Below are 18505 nucleotides of genomic sequence, written 5' to 3'. Positions count from 1 at the left end.
TACCCTCAAATCCCTCAAACGCTGCCTGGGTTTCTTCGCTTACTACGCCCAATGGGTTCCCAATTACGCTGACAAGGCCCGTCCCCTCATTCAAACCACGACCTTCCCGCCGTCGACAGGAACCAAGCGGGCAGACCCGTGGCCTTCTTCTCCAGAACCCTCCAGGCTTCCGAACTCCGCCACCCCTCTGTGGAAAAGGAAGCCCAGGCCATAGTCGAAGCTGTGCGACATTGGAGGCACTATTTGGCCGACAGGAGGTTTACCCTCCTCACAGACCAACGGTCAGTAGCCTTCATGTTTGATAATGCACAAAGGGGCAAGATTAAGAATGACAAGATTTTATGGTGGCGGATCGAGTTGTCCACGTACAACTATGATATCTTGTATCGTCCTGGGAAGCTCAATGAGCCTCCTGATGCCCTGTCCCGCGGTACCTGCGCCAGCGCGCAGATAGACCGCCTCCGCTCCCTCCACGCGGACCTCTGCCATCCAGGGCTGACCCGTCTCTACCATTTCATTAAGGCCCGCAATCTGCCTTTCTCCATCGCGGAAGTCAGGACAGTAACCCGTGACTGCCACATCTGCGCAGAGTGCAAACCGCACTTCTACCGCCCCAAGCGCGCACATCTGATCAAAGCATCCCGCCCCTTCGAACGTCTCAGCATTGACTTCAAGGGGCCCCTTCCCTCTAACAACCGCAACATTTACTTCCTGGCGGTAATCGACGAATACTCCCGCTTCCCCATTCCCTGCCCCGACATGACCACATCGACCGTGATTAAGACCCTCCTCTCCATCTTCTCCCTGTTCGGCTACCCCACGTACATACACAGCGATCGGGGGGTCCTCATTTATGCCTCTAGCAGGACGACCAGCTATAACCCTCGGGGTAACGGGCAGGTCGAGCGGGAGAATGGTACCATCTGGAAGACCATACTACTGGCCCTCCAGTCCAGAGATCTCCCTATTTCCCGATGGCAAGAGGTTATCCCCGATGCCCTACATTCTATCCGCTCACTCCTCTGTACTGCAACAAATCAGACACCTCATGAACGTCTTCTTGTTTTCCCCAGGAAGCCGTCCACCGGATCCCCTCTCCCGACGTATCTGGCCGCACCCGGACCCATCTTGCTCCGGAAGCATGTACGGGTGCACAAGTCCGACCCGTTGGTGGAACAAGTCCAGTTACTCCACGCTAACCCGCAGTATGCGTATGTGGAGTACCCCGACGGTCGGCAGGACACGGTCTCCCTCCGGGACCTGGCACCCGCCGGCATGCGGCCTTCCCCCCCTTCACCACAGACCCCCCCCCCCCCTGTTTTTTTTCCCCCAGCGCCCCACCCTGGCCACCCCTTCCCCATCCATGGCATCTCCACAGCCAGCTCGGGTGACGGAGACTGTTCAAGGACTATCGCTCCCGGACTCCAAGACGTCAGCGGAACCACCACCATCGGTTGAACCGACGTCACCTACTCCACTGCGGCGGTCTGCCAGAACGTCACGGGCCACGAAAAGACTGATCGAATCGATTTAAATTACAACAACTCCATGGACCTTGGTGGGACTTTTTGTACTATTGTTAATTGTCTGGGCCAGTGGAAGCCAAAAAAAAAATGTAATAAAAGAAAAGAGAATTTTTTTTTCTCACTCCCTTCTCTGGCTGCTACTCATACCACCAGTTCTCTCCCTCCCCCCCCCCTCCTCCCCCCCCCCCCCCCCCCCCCCCCCCCCCGCCCCCGGCTCTCGTTGATACACACCCCCCCCCGGCTTCTTTCTCCGCAAGGGGTGAATGTGGTGGTATGATTTGCATAGCTGTCTGCCATTGATGCAGAACACCGGCTTACCATTGGCCCTGGTCGGTCATGTGCCTCTCTACCGATTGGTTGAGACCAGTCATGTGACGGCTCTCCGATTGGTCGAGAGGCTGAGTTAACAACGCCTCCATACCGAGGTATAAATAGCCAGACCGCCCGGCGGTCGTCCATTTACTTGTAGTCAACCGCAGGGCTAACTTCTAGCTTATTAAAGCCTAACTTTTGTACAGCAACTCGTCTCGCGTTCGATTGATGGTTCATCACCCTGTTCAGCAGTGACAGGGTATGATCGCAGCAGTCCAGGGACCATGATCGAGGGCGTAGTGAAGGGCTTGCACCAAGATGGGGAAAAAAACATTGTCGGGCTTGAGTATTGTTGGCTGAGCCTCGAGATGCGATCAGATGGAGGGTGGGGTGGGGGGCGATGTTCAGGAGGCAGGGTCCTGGGAGAAATTGGAAGGTACTGAAGTCCAAGTCACAAGTGAGATTGGAGATCGCTGGAATAGCAATGGCAGTAATTAAGGTGAGTTCTAATCTTTTTTCATTCTTTGCTGCATTGCTGTGTGTTTTCCTGGAGCCCATCATCTTAGCTGCCAGCTATCTCGAGTCAAAGTCAAAGAGGAAGTACAAGCAGGTGTTAGACCCTTTATATGCACATGTTAATTGCCTAATGTCTGCATCCGACGTGGGTGTTTTTTGGCGCTTAACTGCAAGCCAGTCAGTTTAACCTTAAGTTGTGGGGAAACTTAATAATTTGGGATAAAATTTATACTCACTTCGGCAAATGTTAGTTAATTAAAGAAAGTCAACATGAATTTGTTAAGAGAAAATTCTGTTCAACTAACTTGCTTGAATTTTTTGATAAGGTAACAGAGAGAGTTGATGAGGGTAAGGATATTACTGTGGTGCTCCTGACTTCCAAAAGGCACAACTGACCTGTGATCAAAGTTAGAGCTCATGGACTTCCGGTTGCGGCTATGACCAGCTAAGTCGCACGTTTGGCTGCTCCTGCTACAAAGGTGTTTTCGGGCCGATTGGAGGGCCCCAACGGCGCTGTAAGGACAAATCCCGGTGGGGGAAGGCTCCCTGAGGAGAACCAGACCAACTTTATGGTCGGTACCCGGAGTGGGGTGGTAAAGAAAGCAACAGCAGCTCCCCAAAAAAAGCGGGGGAAGAAGACCAAAATGGCGGCCGGTGGCGCACCCGAGGAATGGAGGAAATGGGCGGAGGAGCAGCAGGCCGCTCTCCTGCGCTTCTTTACGGAGCTGAAAATGGAGCTCTTGGAGTCAATGAATGCGACGACCACCAGGCTGATGGGAGCCCAGGCGACCCAAGAGGCGTCGATTCGGGAGCTGCAGCAGGAGATGACTGCGAGGGAGGAGGAGGCCACGGTCCTCGTGGGAAAGGTAGAGGTGCACGAGGCACTCCACCTGAAATGGCAGAGCCGCTTTGAGGAGCTGGATACCCGAATGAGGCGGAAGAACCTGAGGATCTTGGGCCTGGCAGAAGGCCTGGAGGGGTCAGACCTCCCGGGATACGTAGCAGAAATGCTGAGCTCCCTGATGGGGGCAGGGGCCGTCCCTTCGCCCCTGGAGCTGGAAGAGGCCTACAGGGTCATGGCTAGGAAGCCAAGAGCAAATGAGCCCCCGAGGGCGGTGCTGGTGCGGTTCCAGCGACTCAGCGATCGTGAGAGAGTGCTGGAGTGGGCCAAGAGGGAAAGGAGCAGCAAGTGGGAGAATTCGACGGTGAGGGTCTACCAGGACTGGAGTGCGGAGGTGGCAAAGCGGCGGGCCCGGTACAACCGGACGAAGGCGGTGCTACATGCAAAACGGATCAGGTTCGGAATGCTGCAGCCAGCGCGCTTGTGGGTCACCTACAGGAACCAACACCACTATTTTGAGTCCCCAGAGGAGGCGTGGGCCTTTGTACAGGAAGAGAAACTGGACTCGAATTAGACCCAGGGGATACTTGGCGGCCGTAGCCGCTCGGGTACTTTCAGCTGAACAAGCGGTTTTTTTTTTTCGGCTGGGTCGGAACTGGGCAACCCTTATTGGAACGGTTTCCTTTTTTTCTTCTTTCTTTGTTTGGATCTTGAACTCTTGCTTTGGGTTTTTCTTCTGATGTTTTTTCCCCCCTTTGCCAACTTCCCTTAGTTATTGTTATTGTGGTTATTCATGGTTATTTATGGTTATTTATACTGTTTGGTAGAGGGCGACTGTTAAGTACATTGTTATTTGTTATCTATCTGTTATTTATAATGTTAAGTTGGGGAGGCGGGACGGGGGGGGAGAGCAGATCGGGGATATGGGCTCCTAGGGGGGGTTCTTTACAGGCATGGACGGGGACGGGGGTGGAACTGAAGATGGCGGGGTGGGGTGTGGCAGGGCGAAAGCGCGGGCTTTCCTCTGGTTTCCCGCGCGCGGGGCAGAGGAGGGGGGAGGGGAGGAGTGCGGGGCGTGGCTAGCAATGGCGACCTTTCCCGCGTTGGAGCGGGGCCAGGGAGGAGTGGCAAGGGGGGGGAGGCCCCCCCCCCCCCCCCCCCCCCCCCCCCCCCCGAGCCGGGGGGAGTCGGAGTGTGGCAGGAGCAGCCGGGTCAGCGTAAACCAGCTGACTTACGGGAGTACGATTACGATGGAGGGTACATCGCGGCTAGGAGGGGTCCTAGCCTGGGGGGGGGGGGGGGGGGGTGGGGGAGGGGGGGTGGAGGGGGGTTAGGGAGGGACACCGGGTTGCTGCTGGAAAGACCAGAAACGGGAAGTGGAGGACTGGAGAGGTGGGGGGAGGGGGCCATCGCCATGGGGAGCGGGTCAGAAGGGGAGGGTCGACCCGGGGCGAGCAGGGAACAGGACATGGCTAATCGGCAGGGGAAGGGGGCGGGTCGTCCCGCGACCCGGCTGATCACTTGGAACGTGAGGGGGCTGAATGGGCCGGTCAAGAGATCAAGGGTATTCTCACACCTGAAGGGACTGAAGGCTGATGTAGCAATGTTACAGGAGACCCATTTGAAGGTAGTGGACCAGGTTCGCCTGAGAAGGGGGTGGGTGGGACAGGTGTTCCACTCTGGATTGGACGCAAAGAACCGAGGGGTGGCGATTCTGGTGGGAAAGAGGGTGTCGTTCGTGGCGGAGGAGGTGGTGGCGGATAAGGAGGGTAGGTATGTGATGGTGAAGGGTAAGCTGCAGGGGGAGAAAGTGGTGATGGTCAACGTATATGCCCCGAACTGGGATGACGCGGGTTTTATGAGGCGCCTATTGGGCCTCATTCCGGGACTGGAGGCAGGGGGCTTGATCATGGGGGGGGACTTTAACACAGTGCTGGACCCCGGGCTAGACAGATCGAGCTCAAGGACCAATAGGAGGCCGGCAGCGGCAGAAGTGCTGAGGGGGTACATGGAGCAGATGGGAGGAGTAGACCCATGGAGGTTTGGTAGGCCGAGGGCGAGGGAGTATTCCTTTTTCTCCCACGTCCATAGAGTGTACTCCGGAATCGATTTCTTCGTGTTGAGCAGGGGGCTGATCCCGAGGGTACGGGAAGCTGAGTACTCGGCCATTGCGATCTCTGATCATGCACCACATTGGGTGGATGTGGAAATGGGGGAGGCGCGGGACCAGCGCCCGCTGTGGCGGCTGGATGTGGGGCTGTTAGCGGACGACGAGGTGTGTAAAAGGGTCCGGAAGAGCATTGAGAGCTATCTGGACTTGAATGACACGGGTGAGGTGCAGGTGGGGATGGTCTGGGAGGCCCTGAAGGCAGTGATCAGGGGAGAGCTGATCTCCATAAGGGCACACAGAGAAAGAAAGGAGAGGCAGGAGAGGGAGAGGCTGGTGGGGGAGCTATTGGAAGTGGATAGGAGATATGCGGAGGCACCAGAGGAGGGGCTGCTGGGAGAACGGCGCAGCCTGCAGGTCAAGTTTGACCTGCTGACCACCAGGAAGGCAGAGACGCAGTGGAGAAGGGCACAGGGCGCGGTCTATGAGTATGGGGAAAAGGCGAGCAGGATGCTGGCACACCAGCTTCGCAAACGAGATGCGGCTAGGGAGATTGGGGGAGTGAAGGAGAGGGGCGGGAAGGTAGTGCAGAAGGGGCAAGAAGTGAACGGGGTCTTCAGGGATTTTTACAAGGAGTTGTATCGGTCTGAGCCGCCGACGAGGAGAGGGGGAATGGAGGACTTCCTAAACAAATTGAGGTTCCCAAGGGTCCAGGAGGGGCTGGTAGAAGGGCTGGGGGCGCCAATAGGGCTAGAGGAGCTAGTCAAGGGAATAGGTCAGATGCAAGCGGGGAAGGCGCCGGGGCCAGATGGGTTCCCGGTGGAATTCTACAAGAAAAATGTGGACTTGGTGGGACCGGTACTGGTACGAGCCTTTAATGAGGCGCGAGAGGGGGGGGGGGGTTCTGCCCCCGACAATGTCGCTGGCTCTGATCTCCCTGATATTGAAGCGGGATAAAGACCCCGTGCAGTGCGGGTCCTACAGGCCTATCTCGCTTCTGAACGTGGATGCCAAGCTGCTGGCAAAGATCCTGGCAGCTAGAATAGAGGATTGTGTGCCAGGGGTAATCCATGAGGACCAGACGGGGTTCGTGAAGGGGCGGCAGCTCAACACGAACGTGCGGAGATTGCTGAATGTAATTATGATGCCGGCAGTGGAGGGGGAGGCTGAGATAGTGGTAGCGCTGGACGCGGAGAAGGCATTCGATAGGGTGGAGTGGGAGTACCTGTGGGAGACGTTGGAACGGTTTGGGTTTGGGAAAGGGTTTATTAAGTGGGTGAAGTTGCTCTACTCGGACCCGACGGCGAGTGTAGTGACAAACGGAAGGAGGTCGGAGTATTTCGGGCTCCACCGAGGGACCAGGCAGAGATGTCCCCTATCCCCCCTACTTTTCGCACTGGCGATTGAACCGTTGGCAATGGCACTGAGGGGTTCAGGGGGGTGGAGAGGACTGACTAGGGGAGGGGAGGAACATCGAGTATCGCTGTATGCGGATGATCTACTGCTGTACGTGGCAGACCCAGAAGGGGGAATGCCGGAGATAATGGAACTATTAGCAGAGTTTGGGGACTTTTCGGGGTACAAACTAAATTTGGGCAAAAGCGAGGTTTTTGTGATACACCCGGGGGACCAGGGAGAGGGTATTGGGAGGCTCCCCTTCAAGCGAGCAGGAAAGAGCTTTAGGTACTTAGGGGTGCAGGTGGCAAGGAACTGGGGGACCCTCCACAAGCTGAACTTTTCCAGGCTGGTGGAACAGATGGAGGAGGAATTTAAGAGGTGGGACATGGTACCGCTGTCGTTGGCAGGGAGGGTGCAGTCAATCAAAATGACGGTCCTCCCAAGGTTCTTGTTTCTATTTCAGTGCTTGCCCATCTTCCTCCCTAGGGCCTTCTTCAAAAAGGTGACGAGTAGCATCATGAGCTACGTGTGGGCGCACGGCACCCCAAGGGTGAGGAGGGTCTTTTTGGAGCGGAGTAGGGACAGTGGAGGGCTGGCACTACCCAATCTCTCGGGGTATTACTGGGCGGCAAATGTGTCAATGGTGCGCAAGTGGATGATGGAAGGGGAGGGGGCAGCTTGGAAACGAATGGAGAGGGCGTCCTGTGGCAACACAAGCCTGGGGGCCCTAGTAACGGCACCATGGCCGCTCCCCCCCATGAGGTACACCACGAGCCCGGTGGTGGCGGCCACCCTCAAGATATGGGGGCAGTGGAGGCGACACAGGGGGGAAATGGGAGGTCTGTTGGCGGCGCCAATAAGAGGGAACCATAGATTCATCCCGGGGAACATCGACGGGGGATTTCAGAGCTGGTACAGGGTGGGCATACGGCAGTTGAAGGACCTGTTTATAGAGGGGAGGTTTGCGAGCCTGGGAGGGCTGGAGGAGAAGTTTGAGCTCCCCCCGGGAAACATGTTCAGATATTTACAAGTGAAGGCATTTGCTAGGCGGCAGGTGGAGGGGTTCCCCCTGCTCCCCAGTAAGGGGGCGAGTGATAGGGTGCTCTCGGGGGTCTGGGTCGGAGGGGGGAAGATATCAGACATCTACAAGATAATGCAGGAGGCGGAAGAAGCATCAGGGGAGGAGCTGAAAGCCAAGTGGGAAGGGGAGCTGGGAGAGCAGATAGAAGACGGGACGTGGGCGGATGCACTGGAGAAGGTCAATTCTTCCTCCTCGTGTGCGAGGCTGAGCCTCATTCAATTTAAGGTGCTGCATAGAGCTCACATGACGGGGACAAGGATGAGCCGGTTCTTTGGGGGTGAGGACAGGTGTGTCAGATGTCTGGGAAGCCCAGCGAACCATGTGCATATGTTCTGGGCATGTCCGGTGCTGGAAGGGTTCTGGAAGGGGGTGGCAAGGACGGTGTCGAAGGTGGTGGGGTCCAGGGTCAAACCAGGATGGGGGCTTGCGATCTTTGGGGTTGGGGTAGAACCGGGGGTACAGGAGGCTAGGGAGGCCGGAATACTGGCCTTTGCGTCCCTAGTGGCTAGACGAAGGATATTAATTCAATGGAAGGACGCGAGGCCTCCAAGCGTTGAAACTTGGATTAACGATATGGCTAGCTATATTCAGCTAGAAAGGATCAAATTTGCCCTGAGAGGGTCGGTACAGGGATTCTCCAGGCGGTGGCAACCTTTCCTTGACTTTTTAGATCAGAGATAGGCGTTCGGGGTCGTGGCAGCAGCAACCCGGGGGGGGGGGGGGAGGGGAGGGAAGGGAGGGAAGGGAAGGGAGGGAAGGGGGGGGAAGGGGGGGGGAGGGGGGCAGCAATGGTCGTGGGGGGACATGCACGACTGTAACGCGGGCAAGTCTGCTCGCTGCTCATGTCTGAAACTGTAGGCTGCCTTGTTTGTTAAGTTGTTGCTTGGGGGGGGGGGGGGGAGGACTGGTGCGCGCGAGAGGGCGGGCGAGGGAGGGATATTTGCCTAGAGGGATTGTGTTGTAAATAATTTAAAAATTAGTAGGGGTAAATGTCTGTATGGAAAAACTCTTTCAATAAAAATTATTTAAAAAAAAAGTTAGAGCTCATGGCATAAAAGGAACAGTAACAACATGGATACAAAATTGACTGTGTCAAGAAACAAAGAGTAGTGAAGAATAGTTGTTTTACAGACTGGACGAAGAGTTCCCTCTAGATCAATGTTAGGACACCTGTTCTTCTTGATGTATATTAATGACCCCGAGACTTTGGTGTACAGGGGGCCATTTCAAAATTTACGAATGATATAAAACGTGGAAGTATTTTGAATCAGGAGGAGGACAATGAAGAATTTCAAAAGGACACGTAATGGGCAGAGACGTGGCAGATTAAATTTAATGCAGAGAAGTGTGCTTCATTTTGGTTGGAAAAATGCAAAGAGACAATAGGAAATAAAACACTCCATTCTAAAGCAGGCACAGGAGCAGAGGGACCTGGGTATATTTGTGCATAAATCATTAAAGGTGGCAGGACTGGTTGAGAGAGTGGTTAATGGCATCCTGGGCTTTATCAAGAGGGACATAGTGTACAAAAGCAATGAAGTTATGGAACAGTTCGAGTTTCCACACTTTAGGGGGGATGTGAAGACATTAGAGAAGATGTTGAAAAAAGTCAAAGAAAGATTCCAGGGAAGAGGCATTTCAGTTCTGTAAAAAGATTGGAGAAGTTGAGACTGTTCTTCTTGAGAGAAAACTTGATAGAGATGTTCCAAATCATGAAGAATCTGGACAGAATAAATAGTGAGAAACAGTATAAGTAATTGAAATGAAAAATGAAATGAAAATCGCTTATTGTCACAAGTAGGCTTCAAATGAAGTTACTGTGAAAAGTCCCTAGTCGCCACATTCTGGCGCCTGTTCGGGGAGGCTGTTACAGGAATCGAACCGTGCTGCTGGCCTGCCTTAGTCTGCTTTCAAAGCCAGCAATTTAGCCCTGTGCTAAACAGCCCCCATGGCAAACATATGTAAACTTTTTCATGTAGCAAATGTAAGGACGACTGCCTGAGTGTGGTGGAGATAGGGTCAGTTGAGGCTTTCAAAGGGAATTGGATCATTATCTGAGAAAGAAAAATTTACAGGGCTTTGGGGAAAAGGCAAGGGAATGGCACAGGTGAATTGCTCCCTCAGAGGGTCAGTAGGCACAATGGACCGAATAGCCTCCTTCTGTGCTGCAACCACTTTATAATTCTATGAACTCTGGCATGATCTGTACTCGAATTGTGCGCAGCGAGCATAACATTTTGGACTCAAAATGGCATCCACAAGCCCCAAAACCAGCCAGATATCTAGCCCTTAATGGCTGTCTAGTAGAATCTCTTAATTACACACTTTAAAATCACTTGTCTGGGTTCAGCATCAGTAAACAATCAGCCTCTAGTCACAGTGCTTTTTGCTGAGAATGCAGTCAGTTTCTAATCCGACTTATTGCTGACAGAGAATAGGATGATGCCGTTTGAATCATAGAATGAGCATATCATATGGAACCCTATAGAAGCTAAACTTGAATTACTAACTTCTCGATTTCTTATGATTGGGCTCATAAATAGCCATATATGAAAATTTTACACTACAAAATCTTACCTCATTCTAAAACTTTTCTTTTAACTGGCACAAATGTGACAAATTGCCATCCTTTTTGTTTGCAAATAATTTATAAGTACCAGTTAATTTTTTTGCTTTAACAACAGTAACTTTCTAACTTCAAGCTTGTATTTTTATAGTCACAAGTGCTGGAACTATTTCAAATCTCAGCAAATCAAAACCTCAAAAAGTGATAAGTGACGAACTAACTAAGTTGTTTTACATTCAGATTGTCATGTTCCTATTTAGAGCAGATGTATTTTTTCTTCACAGGGCAAGACCAGAGAATTGGCAGAAAAACAGTCTGAACAGTAAGTCCATTAAATTTGTCACACACACGCAACACTACTAATTTATTTTGGTTCTGCAGATTCTTTAATCCCTTCATTGGGTTGTTGTGCTTAGTAAATCCACCCCAACTATGTTTCTTTCACATAAGACAAAATAAATACAAAGCATTTTCAGCATCTTCAAAAATAATTGTAATTAGTTTGCAGTCCAGGGTTGATCTCAGAAGAGACTAATTCTCATTCCAGCGACATCAAGCAAATGTGATGAAGTGGGGAGGGGTCACACTTGATTGCTATTACCCCACCATGAAGATTAGTCAAGATGTTTTCAACACAAAATGACAATGCTTCTAGATCTCATGGAGGAACCCAGGGGATAGCAGCATTTTGAAATGAAGAATTCAAAAATTAAAAGTTGTACAAATAAATGAAATGAAATGAAAATCGCTTATTGTCACAAGTAGGCTTCAAATTAAGTTACTATGAAAAGCCCCTAGTCGCCACATTCCGGCGCCTGTTCGGGGAGGCTGTTACGGGAATATATACAAATATATATATACATATATACAATATATACAAAGAGTTTACCATCACCAGCACTTAACTTGAAGTTTACCGTATTTATTAATTTCATTATTGGTGACACTATTTTCTGAATTCACCTTTGCCTTTTCAGCACTTGTGTTTTTTATTTTTATTTTAAATATTTTTTATTACCTTCTTTTTCACATTTTCTCTCAAATTTACACCCAACAATAAACAATAATCAGTAACAAATGTAATGTCAATCCCCATATCAATAACAACGATCCCATCCTCCCACCAAATCCCAGACATTAGCCTGCATGTTAACATAAACAAATGACAAAAAGGAATCAGGAATCACCCATAGTCACCATTAACACATACAGTCCCTCCCCCCAACCCTCCCAGCAGCCCCCCTCCCAATGTTCGATGTGATCCAATTCTCGAAAGTGCATAATGAATAACGCCCATGAATTGTAGAACCCCTCCATCCTTTCCCTCAATTCAAATTTGACCTTTTCAAGCATCAAGAATTCCAGCAGGTTCCCCGCCATGCCAGGACACAGGGTGGAGTGGTAGATCCCCACCCTAACAGGATCCGCCTTTGGGTGATCAACAAGGCGAAGTCTACATCTGCCTCCACACCCGTTCCCAACTCCGGCTGGTCCGACATCCCAAATATGGCCTCCCGAGGGCCCGGGTCCAGTTTCATGTGCCCCACTTTAGAGATTACCCTAAAAACCTCCTTCCAGTAATCCTCCAGCTTTGGACAGGACCAAAACATATGAATGTGGTTTGCAGGGCTCCCCCCGCAACGTTCACATACATCTTTTACCCCCTCAAAGAGCCGGCTCATCCTCGCCCTTGTAAGGTGCGCTCTATACACCACCTTCAGCTGTCTCAGCCCCAACCTCGCACATGAGGTGGAGGTGTTCACCCTCCGGGGCACCTCACACCAGAACCCCTCCTCCATACCCTCTCCCAACTCTTCCACACACTTTGCCTTGATCCTTTCTAGAGGCGCCTTCTCCTCCTCCAAAATAGCCCCGTAAACCGCCTTCTCGAGTCCCCCTGTCGTCAGCACCTCATCCAGCAATGTGGAATCCGGCTCTACTGGGAAACTCTGTATCTCCTTTCTGGCAACGTCTCGAACCTGCATGTATCTAAATATTTCCCCCTGCTCCAGCCCATACTTTGCTCCCAGCTCCTTCAATCCTGCAAAACGACGGTGTATTTTATTTTGATTAAATTTAATTTTTATTGCTTGTTCAAATATTCGATCTACCCAGATTTTGTGCAATTTATTATAACTCCGTGAATGGATTAAACCTGCCATAGGGATTTATTATCACCCCAGAGTTATTTTCCTGATTCCAAGAATGTACAACTTCAAACCATTGCCAATACTAAGTAAACAAAACTCTCCAAAAGGCCTTATTTGATACTTAAAAGTTCTACGTCTAAGAATAAGGGATTGGCCATTTTGGTGTTAGTCAGAGGATTGTGAACCTTTGGAATCCTGCATTCCGGAGAGCTATGAATGCTCAGTCATTGAGATTATTCATGTCAGATGTTGACTGATTGTGAGATACTAAAGAGTCAAGGGATATGGGGATTATACGGGAAGATGGAGTTGAGGCAATAAATCAGCCATGATCTTATTAAACAGCAGAGCAGACTCAAGGGGCTGAATGGCCTATCTTCCCATTTCTTATGTTCTTTAGTTTTTACTCTGGTGTGAAGTGAAATAATTATATGATGTGGCATTTTAAAAAGCAGCAAAAACTAGAAAATGGGCACTCTTGGGTGTTTCGTGATGCTCGTGCTTGATTTCATTCAGGGTGAACTTTTATATACAGCTTCACTTTCAATCGTCTGATGCTAGTATGCGATTTGTATTTTTGATTCCGTTGGTTTGGTTCTCTGAAGGCAAAACCTTGGATCATCAAGAAATCCAAAGTATTTAATGAACCTCTTTAAAATATTCATTCCTAACTCTCAGTGGGTAGCATTTGAATTACTTAATCCTATTGTTGCAGTGCGTTGAAACCTGATCTACTCCAGTGCTTTTCCAAATTTGATTTTGCGAAGCATTCTCACTCGAATATTGAGAAGGGAAGATGTTTCCACTTGCTTAACCTTGGAGCTTGCGTTTGCTAAACTAACATTGATGAGAATCCATTTGAAATGGATGCATTGGGTGGAATCTTCCCAGAATTTGTCACGTCAGGCTCAGACAGAAAACTGGTATGGAGCTCTCCGGTTTCACTGACCAGTTTTTTTTCATGGAACCTTGGGCGCAATTCTCCGCTCTCACGAAAATTCGGAGAATAGCGGGCGGCGTAAATTTTTACGGACACGCTGGTCCGACGCCCTCCCGCTATTCTCCCCCCCCCTCCCCCCACGCCCGCCTCCCGACACGAATCGCTGCCCGCCGTTTTTTTACGGCGAGCAGCGATTCTCTCCTGGCCAATGGGCCGATTTCCAAGGCCTTTACGGCCGTTTTTACAAGCGTAAAACACACCTGCTCTGACCGTTCATAAAAACGGCCGTAAAGTCCCGTTCTCGGGTACCACGGCCGTGCCAAGGGTGCCATGGGCCCGCGATCGGTGGGCACCAATCGCGGGCAGCGGTTACTTACCCCGCGCACTCTTTCTCCCTCCGCCGCCCCGATGGATCCATCCGCGGGGCTTCTGCGGGGCATAACGGCCTGCGCATGCGTGGGTTTCATGCACAAGCGCGATGACGTCATCCGCGCATACGCGGGTTGGAGTCGTCCAATCCGCGCATGCGCGGCTGACGTCATCTGACGTGTCAGCCGTCGCTAACTCTGGCTAGCGGGATTAACAAAATTCGTTAAACCCGCGATGCCGGAGTTCACGGCCGCGCGATACTAGCCCCGACCGGGGAGCTGAATCGGTTCCCGGTTGGGGGGGGCGGAGGCTGGCGTCAAACGCGCCCGTTTTTGACGCCAGCTTCCCGAGTTTTCGTAACTCGGGAGAATCGCGCCCCTTGAGCCCCTTGAGTCCATGGTTTACGCTGTCACTCCGGCGGGGTTGGACCTCAGAGGGCTGGAAATTGCCTCCAAAAAGATCAGGCCACCATCTTTAAAGGGTGCTCCAACCAGCGCTGCTGGCCCCCAGCCCACATAACGGAGGTATCAAAGACTCTCTCCACCGCCCCCCCCCCCCCCCTTCCCGGACATTCATTGGAAGCAACCTTTCCCCGGCATTCATCAGCGGCAACCCCTTGCCCGATATTAATAGTTATTATAACGTGAATCTACTAAGTGTTTCTTGCTCAATCAAGTTATTTTTGCTGATTATAATATTAAAGGTGTAAGTTTGGTATCTTCTTCAGCGATTCACCACTAATGAGTATGATTGTTCAACTAAAAAACGCCGTGTTACTGGTCATGGGCTCTGTGGTTTCTTGCATGGCTGATGAGCCCAATCCTCGAGCCGCATCTATGACCACACTCTCGGCAGTTGTTGGTATATAGTAAATTATAAATATTCTAATCATCCCATTAATGATGGGTCACTCTTGTTTCTTCCTCTTACTTCAAATAATCATGTGGCATAGAAGGACGCTATTCAGCCCATCGCTACTGTTCCAAAACTTTAAAAAGCTATTGTATTAGTTCTATTTCCACACTCTTCCCCTATAGCCCTGCAAATGTTCTAGTATATATTGAATTTCTTGATTAATCTGCTTGCATGACGCTTTCAGAGACCCCACCATTTTTTTATTCATTCACTTGAAAATACATCTGGTTACGGCACTATTCTTTGTAAAGTATCGAGTCCCAGGTAAAGCTCCACTACTGTGCTCCAATAGTAGTTTCTGCATTTGGTCTCCATTTCGTTTTTAGTTATCACCTGATTTGTCTTACATAAGTAGTGAACAAAATGCCTCATTAATTATTTTTCTTTTATATCTTCTACAATCACTTTCCACCTAACTCCAGCCAGGATCCAGCATCTCTACCTCTGCTCAGTATTACAGACCTGGTTCCAGATCTCCAGCATATTTTCTTCTGGATGTCCAACTCCATTGAGCTGCTTTACTTCATCCAGCAGAGGGTCCCAGACTACATTCAAGGCATTGAAGACCTGGATGCACGAGGTACCCCCATTATGCAGTTAACAGACTGGGAGGTCAGCACAAAGGTGTATTGATAGTGGCTAGGATATGCAACATGAAAGCTGAGCTTTGTTTAAGTTTGAAAGCAAGTGTTTACACACTGCACTTCGCAGTGAGTGGTGTGTGCAATATCCAGGAACCAATATGCTGTGGATGAATCAAATATATTATAGAGTAAATTATGCGGCAGATGAAATAGGTTGCAACAGAAATGGGTTGAAGTAACATGTTAATTAATGCTAAAATATGTTTACTGTGAGAACAGGTGGCTTGGAAATACTTCGGGATTTTGATTGGACTTTTATAAATTCTATCCTTTTATTTAAGGTTGGGATGAATATTCTTGTGCTGTTAGCAAGCAGACACCTTAATGCAGCTGTAATGTAAAACAAACCTATTTCAATGAAAAGGGAGAACGAGAAAGGCAACAAGCAACAACCAACTTTCAAATGTATTCAGATATGTTTCCCGAACATAAGGGGTAGAATTTCCTTTTATTCTTCGTAATAAGTCAAAGGTGCTTTGAAGGAAATCGGATGGAGAGCATGACACACTTGAAATTGTGATGCACTGAAATGCTATGTAATCATAGAATTTACAGTGCTGAAGGAGGCCATTCGGCCCGTCGAGTCTGCACCGGCCCTTGGAAAGAGAACTCCATCCTATCCCTGTAATCCTACTTTTTTTTTATAAATGTTTTTTATTGAGTTTTCATATTTTATATATGACAAATTACAAATTATTAGAGAGAAAAAAAGAAAACACAAAAATTTAACATGTATATTTACAGGTAAGCATCTTCATAACAACAATTGTGGCCGCCCCCTTTAGCCGGCATACATATTTTACATACCCCAATATGGCCGAGGCACATGTTTATAGACATTTATTTATAGTTTGGTTTTGGGCCTTAGCTTGCCATCAAACCCCCATAACGAACCCCAAACCCCCCCCCTCCCGGGCTACCTTCCCCCGATTCCCGTCCATTTTCCCCTGATTCTTGGCCACCCAACTATTCTTCCTCTTGTTCGTTGGCCACAAACAGGTCCCGGAACAATTGCATGAATGGCTCCCACGTTCTATGGAAGCCGTCGTCTGACCCTCGGGTGGCGAATTTGATTTTCTCCATTTGGAGAGATTCCGAGAGGTCGGACAGCCAGTCTGCAGCTCTGGGCGGTGCTGCTGACCGCCAGCCAAACAGGATTCTACGGCGGGCGATCAGGGAGGCAAAGGCAAGGGCGTCCGCCCTCCTCCCCAGGAATAGATCTGGCTGGTCTGAAACCCCGAAGACCGCCACTATCGGGCATGGCTCCACCCTCACCCCCTTGGACATAGCCTCGAAGAAGGCTGTCCAGTAATCCACAAGTCTGGGGCAAGACCAGAACATGTGGGCGTGGTTGGCCGGGCCTCTTTGGCACCGTTCACATCTGTCCTCCACCTCCGGGAAGAACCTACTCATACGGTTTCTCGTTAAGTGGGCTCTATGTACCACTTTTAGTTGCGTCAGGCTGAGCCTTGCGCACGTGGAGGTGGAGTTGACCCTATGCAGTGCTTCACTCCAGAGTCCCCACACTATCTCCATCCCCAGGTCGTCCTCCCATTTCCTTCTTGTTGCGTCCAGTACGGTGTCGTCCCTTTCTACCAGTCGGTCATACATGTCGCTACAGTTCCCTTTCTCTAGGATACTTGTGTCCAGTAGGTCTTCCAGTAGTGTCTGTCGTGGCGGTTGTGGGTACGTCCTTGTCTCCTTTCGTAGGAAGTTTTTGAGCTGCAGGTACCGTAGCTCGTTCCCCCCAGCTAGCTGAAATTTCTCTGTCAGTTCGTCCAGTGTTGCGATCGTGTCGTCCGTGTATAGGTCCCTGACTGTCAGTGTCCCCCCGTCCTGCCTCCACCTTTTGAAGGTGGCGTCAGTCAGCGCTGGTGTGAACCTATGGTTGTTGCAGATGGGAGCCTTGTCCGACATTTTGGTCAGGCCAAATTGCTGCCGCAGTTGGTTCCAGGATTGGAGGGTGGCTGTCACCACTGGGCTGCTGGAGTGTTTTTTGGGTGGGGATGGGAGTGCTGCCGTGGCGAGGGCCCGGAGGGAGGTCCCCATACAGGAGGCCTCCTCCGCACGCACCCACTCGGCTTCCGGCTCCTGGATCCATCCCCTTACTCGCTCGGCTGTTGCCGCCCAGTGGTAGAATTGTAGATTCGGGAGGGCTAGCCCCCCCCTGGATTTTGTTTTTTGTAGGACCTTCTTTGGGATCCTAGCATTTTTACCCCCCCATACGAACGCCATGATAAGTTTGTCCAGCGCTTTGAAAAAGGCCTTGGGGATGTAGATCGGAATGGATCTAAACAGGAAGAGGAACCTGGGCAGTACGTTCATTTTGATCGTCTGGACTCTCCCCGCGAGGGAGAGCGGGAGTGTGTTCCATCTTTGCAGGTCCTTTTTAACTTCCTCCGTCAGCCTGGTGAGGTTCCATTTGAGGATCCCTTTCCAGTCATGGGCTATTTGGATCCCCAGGTAGCGGAATATGTGTCGGGCTTGTTTGAACGGCAGCCCCTTTAGTGCTGCCCCCCCCCCCCTTGCGGGTGTACTGGGAAGATCTCACTTTTGCTCATGTTGAGTTTGTAGCCCGAGAAGGCTCCAAACTCTTTCAGGAGCGCGATGATTCCGTCCATGCTGCTTGCTGGGTCCGAGATATAGAGGAGCAGATCATCCGCATAGAGTGAGACTCTGTGCTCTCTACCTCCCCTTCGGATCCCCCTCCAATTTTTTGCTGCCCTGAGCGCGATTGCTAGCGGTTCGATTGCTAGTGCGAACAGCAGCGGGGACAGTGGGCATCCTTGTCTGGTGCCCCTGTGCAGCTGGAAGTATTGGGAGTTGGTACTGTTGGTCCGTACACTCGCCTTGGGAGCGTTGTATAGGAGCTTTACCCAAGCGGTGAACCTTGTTCCAAGCCCGAACCGCTCCAGTACCTCTATGAGGTATTTCCATTCGACTCTGTCGAAGGCCTTTTCTGCGTCCAGGGAGACGATCACCTCTTGTGTTCTCTCCCCGGAGGGGGTCATTATCACGTTCAGCAGGCGCCTGATGTTCGCGGTAAGCTGTCTACCTTTGACGAAGCCCGTCTGGTCCTCTGTGGTACCAGGGCCCGATTCTCCGCCCCCCACGACGGGTCGGAGAATAGCGGGAGGGCC

General features: G+C 50.9%; 1 protein-coding gene across 1 annotated transcript in view; it reads left to right on the top strand.

Annotated features, from left to right (window-relative positions):
- The window catches only part of radil (Ras association and DIL domains), a 192916-nt gene that overhangs the window by 71087 nt on the left and 103324 nt on the right, over positions 1-18505 (top strand). The window contains exons 5-6 of the mRNA XM_038821032.1: positions 10632-10669; positions 15144-15301. Coding sequence (XP_038676960.1) covers positions 10632-10669; positions 15144-15301 — 196 coding nt within the window. The remainder of the gene's footprint in view (positions 1-10631; positions 10670-15143; positions 15302-18505) is intronic.

This window comes from Scyliorhinus canicula, chromosome 15 (assembly GCF_902713615.1).
Source record: "Scyliorhinus canicula chromosome 15, sScyCan1.1, whole genome shotgun sequence".
Taxonomy (NCBI): Eukaryota; Metazoa; Chordata; class Chondrichthyes; order Carcharhiniformes; family Scyliorhinidae; genus Scyliorhinus; species Scyliorhinus canicula.
This window is presented reverse-complemented; position numbering and strand designations above follow the sequence as displayed.